General features: G+C 40.0%; 1 protein-coding gene across 1 annotated transcript in view; it reads right to left on the minus strand.

The window, feature by feature from the left end:
• The window catches only part of dpysl2b (dihydropyrimidinase like 2b), a 34,024-nt gene extending 17,597 nt beyond the window's left edge, over window positions 1–16,427 (minus strand). The window contains 3 exon segments of the mRNA XM_034125872.1: window positions 1,908–2,092; window positions 2,729–2,817; window positions 16,027–16,427. Coding sequence (XP_033981763.1) covers window positions 1,908–2,092; window positions 2,729–2,817; window positions 16,027–16,293 — 541 coding nt within the window. The 5' untranslated portion in view covers window positions 16,294–16,427.
• Window positions 16,428–23,533: the final 7,106 nt, after the last annotated feature.

A 23,533-nucleotide genomic window follows, 5' to 3' on the forward strand; every position in this document is an offset into this window, starting at 1 on the left:
GCATAAATAAGGATATAAGTATTAAGTAGAAAACCTCAAAGGAATACGACATGACCAGGTCAGCAGCTTAAACAACTACGCTAGTTAACTCTACACGATAACTAATAACTATGGCATTAATATTATGTTTTTGTTGTAAAAACAGAGCCAAGGGAAGCGGGGTTATATTCGAAGATGAAAACATTCAAGTTTAAAGTTGTCAATTTACAAAAATATATGTACACTCTCAGAATATAAAGTCATATATTTGCGAGAAACAAATAAAAATAAAAACCCAACAAAAAACCATCTCGTATCTCTGAAATGTAAGTTTGGAATTTTATAAGAAAACGTTTCCCGGCTTCTTAATTATTGTATTATTTTAGAAACAATGGTCCTATCACAAAACATCATGCAAACTAGATTACAACCCCCAAAAACATGAAGCATAACATTTATGAAGGACATAAATACATACAGGTTGTTTAAATAAACAGTGTCAGGCTGATAGTATCTATGGGTCAAAGGGGAAATGAACTGACTTCCTGTCTGAGTGCGAACAGAAGTCAGGCTCAGAGCAGATGGACGGTTTTACATTTCGGCCCGACCTGGCACCAGTCGTGTTCTCATTTAAATATTTGTAATTAAAACCAATCAGAGAATGAAGGAGCAGTCAGCCTCGGTGAATAACTCACAGAAAGACTCCAAACAAGCTGATGAAATAACCCTTGACAAAAGTTCCTGTGGAAGTACTGATACAGGGTGTATGCAGGAATCCTGAAGTCAAATGTAATACCTTTTAAGACCTTTTTTCAGACCCTTTCCATACATTTTAAGACCTCATCGCCACTTCGAGTTTTAACAGGTTACATTGGCGACACACTTTACCTCACATTTACTATATACAGTATTGATTGTCCTTCCTCCTTATCTTCCAACCATTTGGACGCAGACTTGCATTTCCCCATAATGATGTTGTTTAACAACCGGCGTAAACGGACTTTCGCGCGCTATCAAGCAGTGAGCGTGCGATGTCCTGTTCAGGTGACGTCAAACCCAACGGGATGCCATAAATAAACTACACAGAATCACACTACACACCTAGGCAATGATTACATTCAGGCAGACTGTAGAATACAACCTCTTTGGACAATTTATATACTTATTGACAACAAGCTACAAAATGATATACCTTGGAAAATCCCGTTTAATACTTTTTAATAGCCTTAATTTTCACTAAATTGATTTATCAACTTTTAATACTTTTTAAGACCCCGCGGACACCCTGTGATATAGAAATGTTATATACAGTATTGTTATATACAGTATTGTCAAGTTAATCATTGTAACTGACTTCAGTCCTGATTATAACCAAATATTATTCATTTTCAGAACTTCACTTTTAAGTGCCACTGTGTTTTTAAGGGGAACATTCATTTTAATGCATTCTTTCTGAAGCAAACCTGGTTATTGGGCAAATACGTGAAAAAACGGCTCAATCTAGTGGGAAATAGTATTATAAACCTACAGTTTTGAAGGCAGGGCTTTAGATTGAAAGCCAGATATAACAGAAAGCTTGTTTTTATGCTGTAATGGCTGTCTGATTCATATCTTAAACGGCACTGTAACTTTTATTCATGTATTTTTTCTTTTAATGTTTCTTTTATTATCTTATCTCCTTTTAAATGCCATTTTCTTAATGTCTTTCATTTTTGTAAAGCACTTTGACTTGCCTTGTATTGAAAGGTGCTATATAAATAAACTTGCCTTGCCTTACACAGTTTAATATAGACTATAAAAGCTGAGATCGTATTCCAAAATAAATAAATAAATCCCACCCTTGTCAAAAAGTTGCCGTCTGCATTAAGTGTTCCTAGTAAGGCAGAAGGTTTTAATGTTCAATCAGTAGGATCCTTCTGATAACTCACTGATCATGGTGGTTCCTCCGGCCAGAGCAGCCTTGGTCCCCTGGTAGAAGTCATCGGCTGACACCATGCCTCGATCCGGCATCTGGAAGCGCGTGTGCACATCGATGCCGCCCGGCATCAACATGCGGCCGTGGGCATCGATGGTTTTCACCCCGCCGGGCACAATGAGGTTTTCCCCAATTTGTCTAAAAAGGAAAGAAAACGTCACAATTTGATTGACACAAATCACAACTTGGACAAGGCTTTTAAATTCTTCACCTGCATTATTAAAAGAAAAATTCACAATAGTAAAGAAATGTAATGTATATGATGAAATGTGAATGATTTAGAAAAAATCTAATTCAGCAAAAGGTAAGTTTATTTATAGAAATCAATAAAGGACAAATGTAAAAAAAACTACTGTACTGTAGAATATTGATTTAATGGATCATTTTTAGGGAAGAGATGGAAACGTGTAAAAAAAAAAAACTACAATTTCAAAAGAAAAGCTACAATATAATTGTTTTTTTCGGATCATTGTCAAGTGTTTGTTGATGTGATACTAATTTCTGCCACAAGAGGCTGGAGACTACATGTTTCATAAATAGGGGGAACAAATTACTTGGAAAGATTATACTGGAAAAACCTCATCTGTTCTTTAGTCATAAACAAAGAAAGACTATTGAGACCTGACTTATAAAATGCATCACCAGATTTTATTTTTCTCACTGGCATTTAAGGGCTTCCATACTCCTTTTGAACCACGTCATACATGTGGATCAATTATAACGTTTTAATTATGATTAAACTAAGATGCGACTTGAATAAAGCAGTACACTCACTTGATGACTCCATCCTCCATGTAGATGTCAGCACAGAAGGACTGGTCATCGTTCACGATCTTCCCTCCTTTGATCAGGAGACGATCACTCTGCAAAACAATAAAGGTGATTAGTTGCTGCACTTTTAACTACATTAAATAAATCATGAGAGAAAAATATATGCTTGTGGGAACTTTTTGTGAAAAATATTTTATGGCAGGATGGGGTTTTATAGAATCCTATAAAAATACACTTATAAAGCCGAGTAACCGATTTGGCTGGATCGGATGCTGGATTAAGTGCATTTGAGGAAAGGCATTAAGGGAAACGTCACATAAAAGGGACGATTGGTCTCGCAATGAAAAATAAATAGATGAAACCTGCCGGATTTTACACAGCAGCCTCCGCTTGGTCTTTTTAGGATGCTTTCTGATAAGGAACACATGGCTTTCAACTGATACTGGGTTTCTTCATCTCCACACACGCACATAATGTGAGGGAGGGATTAAAGAAAGGATGCAGAGGATGGAATAAGACCTGGGGTGGGAGTGGGAGTCTGGCATTGGATCAGCCTGGCAGTCGGTTTTTCCTTTTTATTTGTTGGGTTCATAGCAGGACAAGTGTCTGAATCTACTGAGCAAATCCACAGTAAGTCACAATGAAGTAGGGCTGTGCGATTATGGCAAAAATCATAATCACGATTATTTGGGTCAATAATTGATATCACGATTATTAAATACGATTATTCATTGACTTTGAAAAAATCAATTTATTGAACTTTAAAATAAATACAAATAATTATTTGAACAGTGTCTTTTTAACTGTTGATTTCCCTGAATGTATAATTCAACTGAAAAACCAATACACAAATAAATTAAATAAATGATAAATTTAAATAAATAATATCAAAATAATAAATACCAATAAACAAGATCAACAAATATTTTGGAGCGCACTTCCACAAGCTACTAAACATATATAAATATGATAAATACAAATAAATGAGACCAAAATTAATTAGATCAAATATGTCACAACCTAGCAAAGCAAAATAATTGTTTTTTTCGATTATGTTGTTTTCGTAATTGTGGCAGGCCAAAATCGTAATTGCGATTAAAATACGATTAATTGCACAGCCCTGCAATGAAGTGACGGCTTATGAACCGATTTAGGAGCAGTCTAACACATCTCAATACTATGGACTCTTTTATCTAATAAATAGATCAAATTGAAATGTTTGCACTTTGTGATGTAACATTTTTGTATTTAATGTTAAGTGGACGACCCAGTTATTGGTGTTACAGAATTTTCAAGGGAATTTGTGTCAAGAATATCCTTGTCACAATAATTGTGATTCATGATGTATACAAAAGATAATCCAAATATCCTTAACTCTTAAATTGGCACTAAAACTGAAATCACTTAAAGGTAAGTTAGAGAAACCGGCTCGAGATACACGTTTTGTTATATTCCGTGGAATGCTCTTAACATCCCGATAGCAATGAATATCTGAAGTGCTTTGACAAAAAATCCATAAAAAATGTCATCTGTGGAAGCTGTAGTACTGTAAAAAGCACGACCAATCATTTGAGCCGGCCCGGCTAAAGTAACTGGATGGCCTACCTGCCTGTCAGCCTTCCATCTGTGCACAAACTTATCTCGTGCCCTCATTGGTCATGTGCGCGTTCGTGTGTGTTGGAGGAGGGGCTCTGTGAGGAAGTGGCAGATTTTCTCCGGTTGTGTATTTTCAAATTCTAGCGCACTCAAGCTGGTTTCTCCAAAATTAACTACCCCACCTTTAATCTATCACTGTTAAGAAACATTTTTTTTATTTCATCAAAGATAAGAAATACCTTTTTTAGTGTTAAACAAAAAACATACTCTTAAATAAGGTAATCATAAATCATTGGGTCTTCCTGCCTAAATAACTAAAATAAAAAATAAAAACATTGTGTGGGTCTGTTCTTCCTTACATGACCATTCCTGTATTTTAATTTCTCTAGCATCGCTCCAAAGTTTTATCCAATCACTTGTGTGATGAAATGTACCACCATTAACTTATTGTTATTGTTATCTAATTTGATAGTTACACTACAGTTACACTATTGGGACTTATTAGTGAACAGATTAGTTTAAATCTAGATTAAAAGTGTTGGTGCTTTTGTTCAGAGAGCTTCCACAGCATCACTGCTTTCATTTCCTAATTCCAGCTCTGCTTGAGTAACAAAGTGAGGGATAAAGTATTCACTGTGGCAACAATGAAGACAGGAGCCCCCCTCACCCCCCCTCCCTCCTCATGTGTTCGAGCTGTCACATGAGAGAGCCAATCAGAGCGCAGACTGTGTAATCAATCTTCCATGCCTTTTGCTGTGCCACTTGTGTCTGTGTGGGAGAGGAGGGAGCATGTTCTGCCACCTCCACAGCCTCCCACCAGGAGCCCCTCACCCCCCCCCTCGTCCCTCCTTGTAGTCACCCCCTCAGCTCGGGGTGTCCTCTGTCCACAAAGGGAGTGGCCGCTCTGGTCACAAGGCGTTCAGCGTCCCCGACCAACAATGGCTGCTCTGTTCCTGCCGCTCGCTGAAAGCCTGGCGAGCAGCGAGGGCCCCGGACACAACTGCTGCTGCCCCCCTGTCAGAGCCCCACCCTGCATCTGAACAGCGCACGCGCACGCGCACGCGCACGCGCACGCACGCACGCACGCACACACACACACACACACACACACACACACACACACACACACACACACACACACACACACACACACACACACACACACACACACACACACACACACACACACACACACACACACACACACACACACACACACACACACACACACACACACACACACACACACACACAGCTGAGCACTGCACCACTCTGCTCTGTCAATATTACATTTACTTTATCCAACCCTAACCCTAACGCTCACAACCCTAACCCAAACACTCGGACTAGGATGGTGAATGGACTGCATTTCTACAGCGCTTTTCCAGTTGTTCCACCCGATAAAAAGCTTTACGAATACAAATCAGCATTCAGCCAATAACAACCCCTTATAGACTGTACTTTATAAATACAGAGGCTGCCATACAAGGGGCCATGTGCTCAAGGACACTTACATTGACATACATTTAGACACCATTGACCATGCCATCGGAAGCCATTTGGGGTTAAATTGACTTGTTTGACTTTCATGGACAGAGGATCGAACCAATGGCCTTCCGATTTGTGGATGACCACTTTACCTCCAGAGCCAATGCCACCCCACATCACGCTCGTAGACTTCCCCCCAAAACCGACACTGTCTTCATTGACAAGTACTGTTTTGGCAGTCATTTAAAAAAGGGAAATGTCGATAAACAAAATGTATCTTTTCTCATTTGATTTAGTTCTTAATATAGCAACCAGACATCCACATGGATAGCATTCATGTCTAATAAAGTCATATCCTCTTTACTATTGGAGGAAAAAAAGTCTTCTTAAACTTCTTTGGCAGCTACACACTCATTACTTACAATGAGGGAGGAAGACCCACACAAACACAGTACACAATCTTACACACACACACACACACACACACTTGAGGACTTCAGCTGACTGCAGCAGGTCTGGAAAATGCTTTGCAGTTGTTATCTGAAGGTGTGGCGAGCTTTGACAGCACTGATGGGACTTATGTAAATAGAGCATGTGGTAATCTTCGATCTATGTGCTGATGGAGCGCCTGGCCTCGCTCCAAACCAGCGCTGGACAGCTTCCACCCCGACAACGGCTCTGAAATATGCCGTTACATCATGTGCCTCATCATGACTGTCATTATCACATTACTGACGGAAGTTCGCCAAGAGGCTTTCGTTCTCGAGTCTGGCACTCAAACAGACCCAAAGCTGCGGGAGCCGAGATTGAGAGGCGAAATGATCTTTTCAGAAACAACTACTCATTATTGATGTATCAAAAAGGGCTAGTGTTTGTTACTCAGTGCACAAAAGGCAGATGGTTTGAGGAGTCTTACTAAAAAGGTGTTTTTTTCTCTTAAAAGGGTTCAGGTTTTTAAGCTGCGGAACATTAAAAAGATGGGAAATTAGCAGAACAATCGCCTGCCCTGAATACCGTTTGCATAATCCTCTGATTGTTTTGGAGCGTCTGATTGTACTGGCTCGGAGCCAAACATGACAGCGACCTTTCCTTCATGGGAACCTCTCACCGCCTCACAAACAGGATATGGACAAAGCTCAATGGACTCACTGTTGCTGAACTGCTGCGTTTTCATTCCACACTACAATATGTAACCGTCCTGCTAATATAAATGTCACCAGGGGTAGTGTACAATGTTTATTCATTGATTTTTAAATATAGGCAATGACTTTCTTTAACCCCACATCTGGTTCTCCAACACTGGGGGCAGGGGGCACTTGACTTGATTTGTTTAATGTGGAAACAATAAGGTGTGCTCACATGATCCAAACATTCAGGTGACCCATTACATACTGTATAACCATGTGACCTATTACTAATGTGAAAATATTGATTATAGCAGCTTAAAACTAACCTATTTAAATAGGTCACTCTAATGCAAATGGCTGCAAAGAATAAACATAATAGACTGCTGATAATGGACTCTGGGAATATTGATTAATTCTCTATTACAGATCAATCTGTTGTATCATGTGACTCATGTTACAATACATACATATTTTGTATAAACAAAGCCTTACAGGTAAAAACTTAAACGCCTCGGAGGAGTTTTATTAAATCAGAATGAAATCCATATGCACACTATGAACAATTCCTGCTAGTGTCAGACGTATCCCGGCAACGTGGTGTGTTGTTATACAAATGGAAAATATCCTGGGAACATTTGAGCAGTCAGGTGGAGCGCGCTGCCAGGTCAGACATTCAGCACCGTGATTTATGAGGCATGGATTATTTGAAATTCAGCCTGCTGCCAAAATGATATCCACGCATGTTCAGACAACTGCTTCGAAAACACATGTTCACTTTTTTATTGTTTTTTTATTTAAACGGAAGACGGGCTCTTACAGAATAACCAGCCCAACAGGTATGAAACTAACTCCCAGAGGATGAATGTGTAACTTAACACCTTGGTTTGCAAAATACAGCAGACTTTTGGATACAACAATAACTCTGAACAGTGGTTAATGTGTGTTTATATTCACCTGATATCATGAGATTTGGATAGATACAATACGAGTCCAAGACACAAATATATTCACTTTGATACAATATTAAATCAGAGAGAGCAGCAAATCCAAATATGACAGGTGGGAAACTGTTTTTTCTGACATTTCTGCATGACTTTAAAGAGGCCCTATTTTGCTTTTTGGGATGTTCCCTTTCATGTAGTTTTATCATATAGGTTGTTGTGCATGTACATGGTCGGCTAAGGCTAAAATCCCTGTGTTGCGAGGGAGTTTCTCTTCCACACCTGAAACACCTTGATTGGACTCCTTTGTTTACTTCTGTAACATAGTGACATCACTACGCAACACTAATATGCACTTCTTTTGGCTAGCGCTTCAACACATTGTAAGTGATAGGCTAAGGGGCGGGACATCTCTCAGGGATCACAACAGAGCCGGCCAGCTAACCAATCAGAGCAGACTGGGCTCTGGTTTCAGACAGAGGGTGAAAAGAAGTGCTGCAGCACAGGCAGTATGAGAAAAATAAAGAGCTTTTTGAACATTAAAGCATGGAGACACTAGGCCTGTCGCGATAAGCAATTAATTGACTTATCGTACGATAAATAAAAATGAACTCGATAACTTTTCTGACCTCGATAAATTGCCGTTTACATGCGTGTTTGTTTACATCTCCGGTGTGGGAATATTTTGGATTTAAGCCAAATCAACGAGGCGAACCAAGGGACTTGAATGAGCCGTTATGTCGCATTTGTTTAAAAAAGGTAGCAACATAAGCTAGCAATACGACCAACCTTAAACTGCACCTGAAACACAACCACCTCATTCCGTTTTCCCAGCTGGGAGCAAACACGGCAGCTGGAGATGGAGAGCCCCCACCTTCCCGACAGTTTACAATCAAAGATGCATTTGCCCGACAATGCAAACATGTTGGAGTTCCTTGCTCGAAATCTTTGAAATACAGATTTGGATATGGCCTGTTGAGGCATCTGGGTCTTTGTATGGACAGTGGACTGTACACTTGACTGTTGTTTTAAGGAGGGTTTTTTTGCTTGTGAGACAATGTGTGCTCATATTTATTTATTTATATATATATATATAGATAGATATATAGATATATAGATATATAGATAGATAGATAGATAGATAGATAGATAGATAGATAGATAGATAGATAGATAGATAGATAGATAGATAGATAGATAGATAGATAGATAGATAGATAGATAGATAGATAGATAGATAGATTAATAGATTAATTTGTTTATTTATTATATACAATTTATATATTTGAATATTATTTAAAATGTTCAATAAAAAGTTCTGTTTGAAAGGATGTACTTGAATTATTATTATTATATATTATCATTATGTCAGTGGTCTAAAATGGTCTTACAACAGTGCCGACAATATTATCGTTTATCGCAATAATTTCCCGGAAAATGTATCGTCCAACAAAATTAATTATCGTGACAGACCTAGGAAACACGTCACAGTAGAGACACTAAATACAAATAAGAACCTGAAAATAAGCATAATAAGGCCTCTTTATCAAATGAAATCCCACTTTAATTATCTCTTAAACATCCATGCCCTCTTCAATGTAAGAATTCCCTTAAATACTCCCCTTAAAGTCACTATTACATTAATTATCCTTTCAACTAAACAGAAAAAATAAATCTCATAAATTATTTCTTTGAACTATGAAGAATCCTCTCATTGACCTCTTTCTGCGGTTTCTTGAGGATGCGTTGCAGCTTGAGGCTCTGTTACAGAATTCTCCTTTGTTCTGCCAATAAATAAAAAGTTAACCTTTCTGTACACACTTCGGTCTCTATGAATGAGAGCTTTAGGGTAATTTTGAGCGTGAAAAAGCGCGACCGAGGTGCAGCATGTTGTGTGATCAGAAAGTGCCGCGGGCTGCTGTGCGCTGAGAGATAACAGCGTGAACACACACTGAGGCGACCACAACAAACACACACTGAGCCTCCACTAGGGAAAACTACAGCGTGGTATACTAGCAGTCTGCCTAATGATCCTTCATCCTCTGGGGATTGTAGTCTCAGACTTTAATCCAGGACAGTCTTATTATAGCCTCACGCTATTTTTACCTGCCTTTAAAACATTAGCTTTGTTTCTTACTTTGCTTTTGTCTGTGTTTATATCCTTCACTGTCGAGACACACGGTTCTTGTTTGGGTCGAGAATCATTTTTGGCTCATCCCCCAAGATCAGAAATTACCAGCAAATGAACAAGCATCTTGATAATCGTTTCGGTATTTGTTATGCAAAAATGCTTCAATATGGTAATGGTCAGAAACTAATGGTTATTCCTTAATCTGTTAAATATTTCCCCAAATAAGTGTGCAGTTGTTATGCCTTTGAAATGGGAGATGTAGAGCTGAATTGTTAAGATATGAAAAAAGAATAGCCAACTTTTTTGATCATCTAATAATTATTTCAGATATTTTTTTCATTAAGGAATAAAAAAACAATTCCAACATTCTCTGACTTCTGCCTCTAAACGGAGTCTACTCTGGTTAGCTTGCTGCTTCTGTTGCGATTGGTCAACCGCTTAGAGACCTCCCGCCCCTTAGCCTTTCACATACAATGTGTTGGAGGGGGGGTGATAAACTCTTTGGAATTTTAACCTTTGCAGACCATTTAAATGCACAAAAACCTTTATAACAGGTAAGGGAAAACCCGAAAAAGCATAATATGGCCCATTTAAAACACAGCCCTTGTTAGCTAAAAATTCTCATTTTTCTACACCTTTTAACTCCGTTCTGTTTTAGCTGTATGCGTCTGAGATTTTGAGAACAGGCATGAGCTACACCCAGGTTGTGAACTTGTGGAGGTTCATTCATATTTGATGAGATCTGCATTAAGTCGACCCTGCCTGTGCAGCTGACCGGACTCCATCTGTCCCACAGCAACCAGTCCGTCTACTGTTATACAGTCACTCCGCCCTAATGACTGGGGATGGATGAAACATTGAAATGATGATGTTAACTGTAATTGTGATTGGAAGACAGACACAGAGTTCCTTTGTGTGACTGCAGCCTTTCCTGTTCAGCTCTTATTCAATTTAACCTCATCATTTCCTCTCCAGCATCTGTTTGGTTTAATAATGTCATCCACTCTTCATGCTGACGCCAATTCAGTGAAGGAACCAATTCTTACTGAGGAATAGCTGGAAAAAAATGAAATCCAAGTCATTAAGAGACTCTACTATTCATGCAACACTCCATTTTTAAGAAAATATACTTTTAAATTCTGTCCCTGACCCCCTTTTTCTTCCACACACTGTTCAGGAATAGGCAGTGGATCCATTTAGATCTGGCCTAATCACTGTTGGAGATACAACCGTTGCTAATCCTCTGATCTCCCCTCTCACTGGTGCTGCTGACGCCTTGAGCTCTCTCCAGAGAGAGAGAGGAGGGGAAATGATCCACCTGAGAGGCTGCCCGTTTTCACCGGGGGGACACAGCCCAAAATATGTTTCAAATTATAATACAAAAAATATATTTTCAACAGCCTTCATCTTGTAAATAATTAAGCTATCCAAAAAGACAAAATGTACTGATTAGTTTTCCCCACTGACAACAAGAGGTTTTTATTGCCATGTTTCATTCATAGCAAAAACAGAGAACATTAGAAAATCCTCACCATTGAGAAGTTGTATTCTTTGCTTGACCAAAAATGACCAACTGATTTCCCATCATAGACTAAGGCTGCAAAATGGAACGCCCAACAAATAAGCTAACTTGCATAGCCAATTAGTTGATTTCAGATTAAGTCAAACTGAGTTTCTCCACAAAGATTCATGCTTTAAATCCTGTGTTTGCCAATGACGTGCTCATACGTTATGTGGAAAGAAGTCAATGAGCATGACAAATGCATAAAACATGACTGATCAACTAAAGAAACATTTTTCAACTGAGCCCAGAGCGATCAACTAAGGGGGCCATCACTACAGGTAACCACAACACAGCACCCCTCTCTATATAGATCCACACAGGCATCTTTTCAGAACTATGATCCAAAATGTTCATAAAGGACCCTGTGGTGCCAAAGTCAATGTCACTATAGCTGCACTGTGACATCCACCTGGTGCAGGATGGGTGGAGGTTCAGGCATCTTATAATACACTATAAACAAGAATGAATGAAGACCTGGGCCCAAACTAGTAAAAGGCCCGCATCCTTCCGAGCATGCAGCCACCGCCCCACCCACATCATAATATAGTCAATTATATTAACAGAATTAGAAGGTTTTCCGAAGGCCTTTTAATGTTGACATCATTCAGTCAAAATACACACTGTTGTGCTTTTTATCACTCTTGATTGTGTTAGTCAGATTGTTGGAGATATTGGCCGTATAGAGGTCTGCTTTCTCTCCAATATAATAAGACTAGGTGATACCTTATGGTTCTCCAAGCAACCAAACAAATATTATTATTATATTATAATAATAATCCTGACCCAGTTTCTCAAGATAATCCACAGACTTTGTTATAAACAAATTTCACGTGGGGACTATTTTCTTTCAAACAAAATACACCCCACCAACCGTATTACTTAACACTATAGCCAAAGCTTAGGAAGCCTCCTGAGGACCTCCTGTCTCTCATATTTCTGAATATTAACCAAATAATTCCTGTAGTGATGCATCTTCCTATTTACACAAAGCGTGGTGTCATATTTGCATCAAGAGGCCCGAACATAAGCCACACATCGTCCTCCATATTGCTTCAGCTCTGCTTGTGCCGAGCCATCTTTGGCAATTCAACCCAATTACATACTCTCGACTAACATCAGCATGGAGACAATGACCTCCTTCCTGTATGCATCTTCCTCATTACAGCTGAGAGGAGAAACATGGAAGGAAATAGGACCCACCGTCCCCTCCCTTCCCCTGACTCCCCTCCCCTCCCCTCCCTATTCTCTACTTTCCATTGAAGCACCACCACCATCCCTGCAGCTCTGCTACTTAACCAGGGGGAAATAATGTAATTGCAACATGTATGTGGAATTCAGCTTCTTGAAAATGGTAATTTATGAGGATAGCTTGACATAAAGAGCCGGGTTTAAGTGGATGCAGGGAAGCATTTGCCCCACCAGTTCGTGTGCAGCAGTGATACCCGGGTAACACCACACACAAAGAAATGTGAAATCTCAAAGTCATGCATACCATGAGTGGCACCGTGAGTGTAAATCTACTGGAGGAATTAATATTATTACAGATTAAGGATGGATTTTCTGCACTTGTCGTAAAGATGCTATAAAAAAAACCTTCCACCCTCAGCACATTATTGATGTATGATCCATGCAATCTCAGTGGTGCATGTTTTGAAGTAAAACCGATGTGCAAATTGCATTTAAGGAATACAAAGCTAATTTAGCGGTGATATCCTGCAGTTTGGAGCTCAGGTTTGTCGCGGTGAAGGGAGCACGCCGCACCGGTGACATCCTGCACCCACACCCCGCAGGCCCGCGCCGAAATACACCGGAACCCCAGCCGGGTAAACCCTCTGTTTGAAACAACATTAAAGCCCCTAACACTCACTGTGATGCGGGGGATGTTCTTCTTTCCCTGGTATCCAGACATGTTCACCAGTGTTTCGTGTTGCGCTACGCCGCGCCTGATCCGCAATGAATGCGACGGATTACCGCTGCTCGCCGGGTGGAAACGAGGATGACCGTGGAGAGAAAAAGGAAGGAAGAAGCTCGCTCTGAGGTCACACAAAGAGTCAAAGTTATCTCTCAACTCCGGTTCGAGTAGTGTCCTGTCCCTGGCAGCCTCCCCGCTCTCCGCCGATGCACCAAACCTTTCCTTTCCCAGACTGGATTCAGACAAGAGAGGAGGGTAGAGGAGGGGAGGGGCCGCGTGCGAGGCTCGTCCCATAAAAGAACCGCACGGAGCATGCGCAGAGCCTCGCCCTGCTCCTCTGACAGGAAAGAGCCTCTAATGCCATCAATTGCTCTCCTGGGATTAGTGAAGAGTGCGCCAAGTGAAGAAAGTAGCCATCTTACTTTCTGCTGTTTCAAAATGTAGTTTATTAGAATAAATGAAATGTCACTATATGCAAGGACGGCTCACTTTACATAATGAACGTGTTTCATCCATATTTTTGGGTGATTTTAAAAGTAACAAGATAGTTTCAAGACACGAGTGACACTTGTTGGGGTCAGCAGTTTTAGTAGACAATGGGATTTTCATTCCCATTGTTCGGTTAAAACTAAAATAATATAAAACTAGGAGAGTGTAGGTCTCTGTCAAGGCCAGATCTCTTAACTCATGATGATCCTTGGTGTTTCTATTGACTTGCATTGAGAGAAACTATCTTCCATACACTGCAGAAACCAGAGTACACGCCTATAATTGATTTGTGTAATATAACAGGATGGATTACCCAGATAAAAAGAAAAAACAGATTGACAAGAGTTCATTTAAAAAAAAAAAACTAGATATATTTTCTCATGGTTAATAGTATTATCAAAGTGAAACTATATTTACTTCTGTATAGGCCCTACTTTTGCAGTATCCTAGTAGAGAAGACTCAAAAAGTGAGTAAACCGATGAAAGTTGGCTAATGTTAGCTTAGCACAACACATGGCTACATAGCCTACTCATACCGCACAGTTAATGTGGCAGAAAAGCCTTGAAACAGAGCATTTATATTTCTTATGTATTCAACGTTATTTATAAGAGGAAAGTGGGTTGTTTGTTCTTTTAAAGGACTTGACTCTTTAACGTTACATAAGTCCTGCTTCAAGCTCTTTTAAAAGTGGTGCACAGCTCTGTATGAGTTGTTCTCAAAGTTCAACCCTAATGTAAAATATAGATCTTTGCAGTCTGCCAGTGGTAATATATTATTCCTGTGTGAAAATACTGCATTCAATATTGTACACAAGTCATATTGATATTAAAATGCGCCTAAAGTATCAAATGTACTCATCATGCAGATTGAGGCGTTGTAGTACAATGTATTGTATTATGTTACCGGATTACTATCATTGCTGCATTAATGTGGTCAGATGGGAATACACTAGTGCTGGGTAGCTTGTACATTATCCCATTGGAGCAATAACGTTTTATTTTCATAATCCTTTATGATAATTTATCTGTTGATTATATATTCGTGTTAATAATATAAAATCTAATATAAAGCATGTAGACGTGCCTTTTTAAATATTGTAAAGTAGAAGTACACATTAGCAGAAGCTAGAAAACATAAGTCAATGAAACATGCACTTGGACTTGAGTAAATCTACTCTCCACCACTGCAGTCTGCTAATGTGATGACCAAGCACAATAGCTTTTAAACATCCCATCATTTCATTGTAATCTCTCTTATTATTCAAACATACATGCATGCTTTATGTATATTCCTTTCTTAGAGAGCCCCAGGGGAAACTACAACAAAAAAAGAGTAAGCAGATATTAGAGTATAGATAAAGGGAGTAGGTAAAGAGTACACTGTGTGACCAATGCTCCCAATCAATATGTAACATGAGGCTCACCCCTAAGCTTTTACCAGCATCCTGAGTGCTTGGTTATTAAGTAAAGGAAGTATTGATAGTGTTAGTGCCACCGTTTACCACACAAGTGCAAAACCTGGGTGGTGAGTTTGAACCATGTAGCAGAAAAGTTGACATTTTCCTGCAAGTCATGCAAGTCACATCTGCCATCATCCTCCACACCCTGCTGTTTGACAAGTTAATGCATACTAGCACAACAATGCAGCAGCCACAAATAAAATCCCATTCAGAACCAGGTAAACATTTCTTCTGATTGGTATCATTCAGATATTAGCAGATGCTTTGCCCAAGGACACTTGAGCAGATCATAAACACACAGCCCCACAGTTTATGTATTACTGTAATGTGCAGCAGAGGGGATAACATATAAGCCCACATTGACAGGAGCCACTCCCTCCCGCAGCCCTGCATGGTGGGGCCCCTCCATCTACAAGTCTATTACATAACCACACTGCTTCCTGGGAAATGTAGTCATGGCAAGTTGACTGGCAAACTCAAATGAGTGTCATTCGTATGGTTGTGCATGAAAATGGCGCAAATATCTAAACGTGGATGACAGAAATAAGACATGAAAACACAAGACATAAGCTTTTAATATCAGATACATGTACCTTTTTATCATCCAGGTTCTGCAGGTATTCTTTCCCCGTGCTCTCCCTTATCTCCACCTTCCTGGGCTGGGAGATGTCGGTCTGCCGGTCGATCACCCGCCCGTCACTCCTCTCCCTGCCCGCCTGGAGCGCGTCAAAGTCCAGCGTCTTGCTGTCCGCGGAGCCCTCCACCGGGCAGAACATGCCACAGAATTTCTGCCTGGGCCTGGCGGGGCTGTCAGAGCCCATGCCCTTAAAAAACGCTGGTACTTCCCCGGCGGTGGACATTGCAAGTCTAGCAAGTGAGGCAGGGGACGGCGGTGAGGTTTCTGTGGGGGAGTAAATCTGCTCAGATGCTCAGCTTTTCCTTTTTTTTTTCTCAGCTGAACAGCCACCGCCTTTTGCCGGATTGCAAGCGCAGGTGGTCGCACAGTGACAAAAGATCTGCTGCGTGAAAACACTCCCACTTTGGAGAGAGAAATAAATCTGCGTAATATCTGAATGTGTGGAAATGCGCTACAGATCAGCAAACAGTTTGCTTACTCATGAGTCTATATTAGCTCCTATAGCCTCCAGCCAATATCCTCCCTGTGCGAGTCAGCATATGAGGGAGAGACCTCCAGTCAGCCTTTGTGAAAATACAGATCCAATTGGCTAAGGAGGAGGTGGTTTCCCGATGAGAGATTACCTGTAGCCTGTGTGGAGACATGCACCAGATCTGCCCGTCCGGAAGTGATCAGATCCTTTCTCGTGCAAAGTAAAGACTTGTTCTATAAACATCTAATCCATCAGAGAGCTGCTGCCTGTCAGGGACAGTAAATGCTGTGTCATGGTTTAAGTGTCATACAGCTGTGGGTCTCAGCAGGGCGTGTCTGGGAGAAAGTTTGAAGTGATCAGCACCATGGAGAGATCCACAGAGTCACACCCTGTCCATCAGGGCGCTGTCCCTTCAGCACCAGCCTGTCCACAGCACACATATGATACAGGACATGTGTAGAACATATTGAGTCATAAACAGATACATACATGTAGTAATGACAAGGAAGGAAAACTGTGCGAAGTGCAGGTGACAGTTTCCAAGGACAGATTCATCCCACAGGTTATAAGACTGAACTGAGTGAAGTGTCTTCTTCATGTGTGTATATCATATCCATCTGTTAACAGTCCACATATTTATCTATTTTTACAATAAGCAGTGTTTTATTCCACTGTAGAGTATGTATACACTTTTACATTTTGTTCCATCTTGTTCAAAAATCTAAATACACAGTTTACATATTCATGTAGATTGAGATTTGAACAAGTTAAAAAGATAAAGTAACTTTTTTCATATACAAATATTAGGTAGGGGACGGCAAATAAAAGGGGGCATAAAAGTACCCAATCTTAGTCTTATATAGATTGTAACCCCTGCACAATCAAGCAGTGTGACTCATACACATTTTCGGATTTGCAACCTCAACACTTTTCCAGCATCATGGTCTGCTCACACAAGGTTATAATTCATTTAATACAGTTGACTCTAGGCTGGTGTAAAGCAGAGTAACACACTGCCTGTGTCACACTGCTACACACCCGCCACCACACAGTACACCACACTGCAGCTGCAGTACACAGAAAGTATGTTTGTAGTAGAGCTGCGTAAATATCAATACATTTACATCATTAGGCCAGAAACGCACATTAGTGTAACTCAATTCGTTTTTCTGACTGCCAGATGTGGCTCGATGCAGGAAAACATCCCTATTGTCACAAATGATATCATTCATGCCAGAGTGTACGTCGCATGTGTCGTGTCACTGGATCATTGCTTAACTCCCGTTATTTTTATTAATACTGTTAATACATGTTTATTCTTATTTTATTTCTCATTTTACATTGAATTGATTTCTTCCCTTGTATATTCCATGTGTAATATCTTTGTTTCTTCTTATTCTGTTGCTGCCATGACACGTGCATTTCCCTAGGGGGATAGATAATGGTCCATCTTATCTTATTTGTTCTTAGTCCATATTTAAAAAACACATGTATTAGGAGTGGTGGAGGCTTATCGTCTCTGTACACCACATGTTTTCAACAGTTTGACAGTATTCTCAAGGCTTGTCATTCTTACTGCCACAGTAACGCTTCTTTGATTATCGTTTTAAACGCCCTTCAAGTCATCAAGCAGGCATTGTAAGCACACCACAATGCATCCCAGCCGGATCATTAAATATCATTACGCAAACTTGAGACAAGCAGCATAAATATGACGTGGAAATGTCATGAGGGACTTATTATATTAATTAGCTTTAAATACCCTCAACAACACAAGTTAATAACATGAATGGGTTACTGAACGGGCCAACCGGGCACATGCCCAGGGACCTAAAATGTCAGGCCCCCCCCACCCTGGCCTTCAACTGTGACTACAAAATGACTACGAAGACACACAAAAAAACTACAGATAGATCAAACGACCACAGAGACTCAAAACTCCTGCAAAGAAACACAACAAAACTACAAAGGGTCTCAAAATGAATAGAATCTGAAACAAACTCAGAGAGATGTGTATGGACTTCAAAGGGACACATAAAAACAACAAAAAGACACAAAACAATCTTAAAGTCTTTCCGTCTTGCTCGGATGTTTGAGAGGTGCCGGGGCCTTTAGTCTCATACTCAACCCTTGGCCAAGACAACTACTTATATCCTGAAAACGCAGATTTAACTTCATCAGCTCATATAACTTACAGTAAAATGGTCATTTGAAGAATATGTACCTGAATAAATTATGTTTTGTAATGGACATATTTCCATTTTTAGTTGACCCTAGTATAGAGCTTAATGGCTGTGAGGTATAAATAAATCAGTGCTGCATGGTGATCAATAATGGCCGATAGAAACAGCTAACACACACACACACACTACACACACACACACACAACCACAGACAAAAGCTGTCCTGCACCGTGGAAACATTTCAGCAGTGAGTTCATGTCCACTCAGTTTCCATAACAACGTGGTGTGCAGCAAATGGCTTTGCTGCTACCATTTCCTCTCCCAGTGGTCTGTGTGTGTGTGTGTGTGTGTGTGTGTGTGTGTGTGTGTGTGTGTGTGTGTGTGTGTGTGTGTGTGTGTGTGTGGTCATCTCTGCAGGAGAGACAGACAGTCTGATTTCCAAATGTCAAAGGTGGAAAGTGAAAGTGTTGAAGGTGCAGCCACGCCCAAAAGCTATTGTTCCACAACACAAAACACATGTCCCCCTGCTCAGAGACAGAGAGAGAGAGACAGGGGGGTAAGGGGGGGGCAAGTGTTAAATCATTAGAGAGGAAAGTTGGCAGAGTGCCCGATAAACAGTTGAGTGGTCTCTGGGCAGGAACACATGTAGGACCTGCAGGGAGCTCAGCAGCACTCTCTGGTGGGCTTTTAGATTAGATTATCATTTTCTTGCAAGGCAGTACAAAGCAGTTTCTCAATGTGAATAAAGCTAATTCAATATGTGCAGGATTATGCAGGATCCAAACATTTAAGAGATTGAAATGCATCAGCATGCACCGTGATGACGAAGCAAATCTTTTGAAAAAGAATGTCAAAACCAATAAATGTATGGATTTGATGGAATACACAGATATTGAATCACTAATCACTTCAGTGGTCTTCTGGTTATCCTCCCTAAACACTGACAGACGCACATGTTCAGGGTTATAGTGGTTAGGCATCCATACCAAAAAGAAAGGGTTTCAACCCCAAGAAGACTATTTACTTGGTGTAAACAAGTAAAACCTACATTGAACAAACTTAATTTAGGCACTTAACTCACTCGCCTCTCTCTTAATGAATGTATGGAAGATAAAATATGGAGAAAGTCCCGTGTTTCTTTGACCCAACTATCCACCATGACCTCCTCCATACACAGTGTTTAATGGACTTTGATCAGAACTGTGTTTGTGATCCAGAAAAACAAAGTATTCTGAGATTTTCTTTTGAAATGAATCTCATTTAAAAAGTTGTGTCATTGTATTTTGAACACAATTTTCAGGAGACCGAGTCAGAGCAATTCAATCGATTCCTTGTTTGTTATTCAGGCGGTCAGTCGATGTATCGCTTTAGTTCAAACTGAAATACCTCGACGACTGTATCATGGTCATGGATTGCTAGCAAGTACAGGATTCATTGTCCCAAGAGGATGAACCCTGCTAACTATGCTGCCACCATCATTATGACCAAATCCCAATGACATTCCCATAGTAGACACTGAACGTCTCCACACAGTATAGCTGCTTGTTCGTGTGAAGCAGCAACGTCACTGTGTCGGCAGTGACTAACAACAAGGCAGCAACATGAGACGAAGAACAAGGAGCCCATATTAATATGAAATCATCCTTTGCCACAGATGTTTAACTACAAAGGGGATTAAAGGAGTGGTTTGAGTGGCACTTACCCCACATTTGTTCCTTGTACATACAAAAGGAAGTGAGTGCAAGGAGGAAAGACGCTCCGCATGCCTCTGACTTTATAAATAAACATGACTAGAAATGGCTTTTTCTATATTTGATGGCTCCATGTGTTTGCAATTTGTGTCAGCTGACTTTATAATCCACCTTATCCATAACTCATGAACACAGCAGTGTTTTACAGTCATCATTACAGCTGTCTGTGTTTTGCAGATTCCTCAGAAGATTGTCTCGGGAGCAATCTGAATTATTTCTGATTTTTGATGATTCACGTGGCACCGAGAGCTGCTGCAGTGCTGCATCCTGAGGAGGAGAGGAGAGTCTTCCTCACCGGAGGGAGATGGAGCTGGCCACCACCCTGTAACCCATGGTAACGCCATCAGCTGCAGTGGGAGGAGCCAAGTGTCTCGCAGTGTGTGTGGATTGGCTGGGAACAGGTGTTCTGAGGTTCCATATAGGGAAGGTGGAGGAGGACTGGAGGAGGACGCATTCTCTTATGTGAACTTCTGAAATCTATTGTATTGAATAGGCTTACTGACACTTCCATTTGGCACATGCAAACAGTCACATCAACTTCAATATCTATTCATTTAACGTGAAGTAGGGTCCAATCATTTTGTAATTTCATCCATTCAAAATGTCTGATATATTTGACTAAATACTCTGCCATCATAAATGTCTTGTTTATTATCATCTTTGTTTTTTAGCTTCATGCATTTGTTTTGTATTAAACACTTTGTTCTAGTTTTCTTAACCAATTTTGCACTTAGAATTCTATTTAATCAAAAGCTCAAAGACATTTTAAAAAATATGACATTTTCTAGTTACACGAGTATGGAGTATGAAAAAAAATGTATACTATAAAATGTATTTAAAGATAACTAACACATACAAAAACAAATACAAACTTGACAATGTGTTTCATGTTTATTGTTAGTTTGTATTTCTCTGGTTTCTGTTTTTTTCCCCACATTACTTTTAATATTCTATTATTGTATTTATTCCTTTATTTTATACTTACAAAATGTTTTCATTCTAACTTTTTTTACAGACAAATATGTATCCTAGCTGAATCCAGCAGCCGGCTTAGCAAACAGACTGGACACTATTCAACTGTCCAAATGTAAAACCTCAGTACCTTCTTTTCAATTGCATCCTGGTCGTCCTGTTCTGACTGCTGACTAGCTGCTTCACATCAATGTGTTTTGATTGCATCCTGTTTTTCATGATGCTTTCCGCTCTCCTAAGCTTTTCATCCCGTTCAGCTGCTTTACTTTCTCCGGTTCTAATGTACATGTTGTGTCATTTACTGTTTATTTATTGGCTAATTTCAAATCTGGCCAAAGGACAACAGGTAAAAAATGTGCCTTTTGGCTGACACTGGAACATGTACAGTGTCTCATCGCTATCCTTTTCAGCAAACAATGGTGGTATCAATGTTCTCATCTGAAATATCACACACCATTCCTTGACAAACGTACAGGCTGTGGATGCGTTCTCTCTTAGATGTGGAGCACTAGAAGTATATTGCATTCAGAAATGTACACAAAATGCACAATGCCTCATTTCCATAAATCCACTTTGGACTTCAGCAAAACATTTACACATGGGGTCTTACCAGAGGTGAACGTATGGAGGAGGGATGTTGAATATCCTTCAGTACAAACAAAACCTAGTGAAACCGTTGAATGAGTGAGAAGTGAAGACCTGTGATGAAAGTAGAAATAAAGCTTTTTAAAGGTTCATTACCTGAGTACATGTGTGTCCCACGGCTGCACTTAAGCAGGCTTTCTGGAGGCAAGAAGAGGGTTCATTTTCTGTCCTTTCGCAAGTAAGACAATAACATATCTTAAAAGTGTAAGGCAAAGTCCTATCATACTAAAGGCCTAAATGCAAATCTACAGTTGTAACTAAGTACGTCCACAATAGGCATTTTATAAGGGTCTGTGAAATACATGTAAGTATGGTTTGTGATACTCTCAAAAAACATATAGACCTGTAATCTTTGCAGCCAAATAGTAGCAAATATGGGAGCAAAATAAAGTCCATTGTAATCGTTTATAAAGAACATATTTAAGGGAAGAAGAGAACAGTCAGCAGTGCAGAGGGTCTGCCACTGGAGTGCAGTGCTTCCCCAGGAGAGAGAGAGAGAGAGAGAGAGAGAGAGAGAGAGAGAGAGAGAGAGAGAGAGAGAGAGAGAGAGAGAGAGAGAGAGAGAGAGAGAGGCTGTGTGTGGCCCCATTGACCGGCTGCAAATAGTTAAAGGGATAGTTTCGATGTTTTTCTGCTGCACCCACTAGCTTCCTTTCTAGCACTCTTGTCTGTTTCTCCAAACTTACTATGTACTCATCGTCGCCTACTACACTTATTGTATAAGTACCCTCATAAAACCCCACTTAAAAACATCCAGACCCTCCCTTTAAAGCCAGCGCTGACACGGTGACTTCCTGAAAGTTGATGAGTTTCAGGCAGCTCAAACATCCAGGATGAGGTCAGAGGTCAGAGGCCTGAGGGTTCTGCGAAGAACAACTCCACACTTGTGTTTGACAGCAGGGACTTCACACAAACAGATCTGTTACAGCAGGGCCAGTGAGGACACTTTGTATATTAAGAGACGATAAACAAGTGCTGCTTTCTTCTAACCTGAGCTGAGCGTCAAACAGACCTCAAAGGGATTTAGGAAAAGTAAAGAAATGTCTTGTGAGATTAGAAAAAAACAGTAAATTCAAGGGTTGATTTTACAATTTACACTTAAAATAATGCAGGACATCTTCACTTAAGCTGCTCTAAATGTGGAATGTTTCTGTCCACTTTAAGAACTTATGTGGCATTATTGATAAGATACGTTTGAGTTTTGGTGGTTTCATATTGAAGTTAATTGAATATTTCACATATTAATTTGCCTGCTGTTTAGAAAACATTATCCATTTATTTTCAGGATTAGGAAACTATTTTTTGGACATCGATCACTTTGGGTTTTTGAAAAATACCGTTTTGAACATGAACATGAGTATAATAAGGCCCCTTTAAGATTCAACCATTACTTTTTATTTAAAAAGTCATTAAATTAAGAAATTTAAAGCAGGCTTTTGC

The sequence above is a fragment of the Trematomus bernacchii genome, unplaced genomic scaffold (genome assembly GCF_902827165.1).
Source record: "Trematomus bernacchii unplaced genomic scaffold, fTreBer1.1, whole genome shotgun sequence".
Taxonomy (NCBI): Eukaryota; Metazoa; Chordata; class Actinopteri; order Perciformes; family Nototheniidae; genus Trematomus; species Trematomus bernacchii.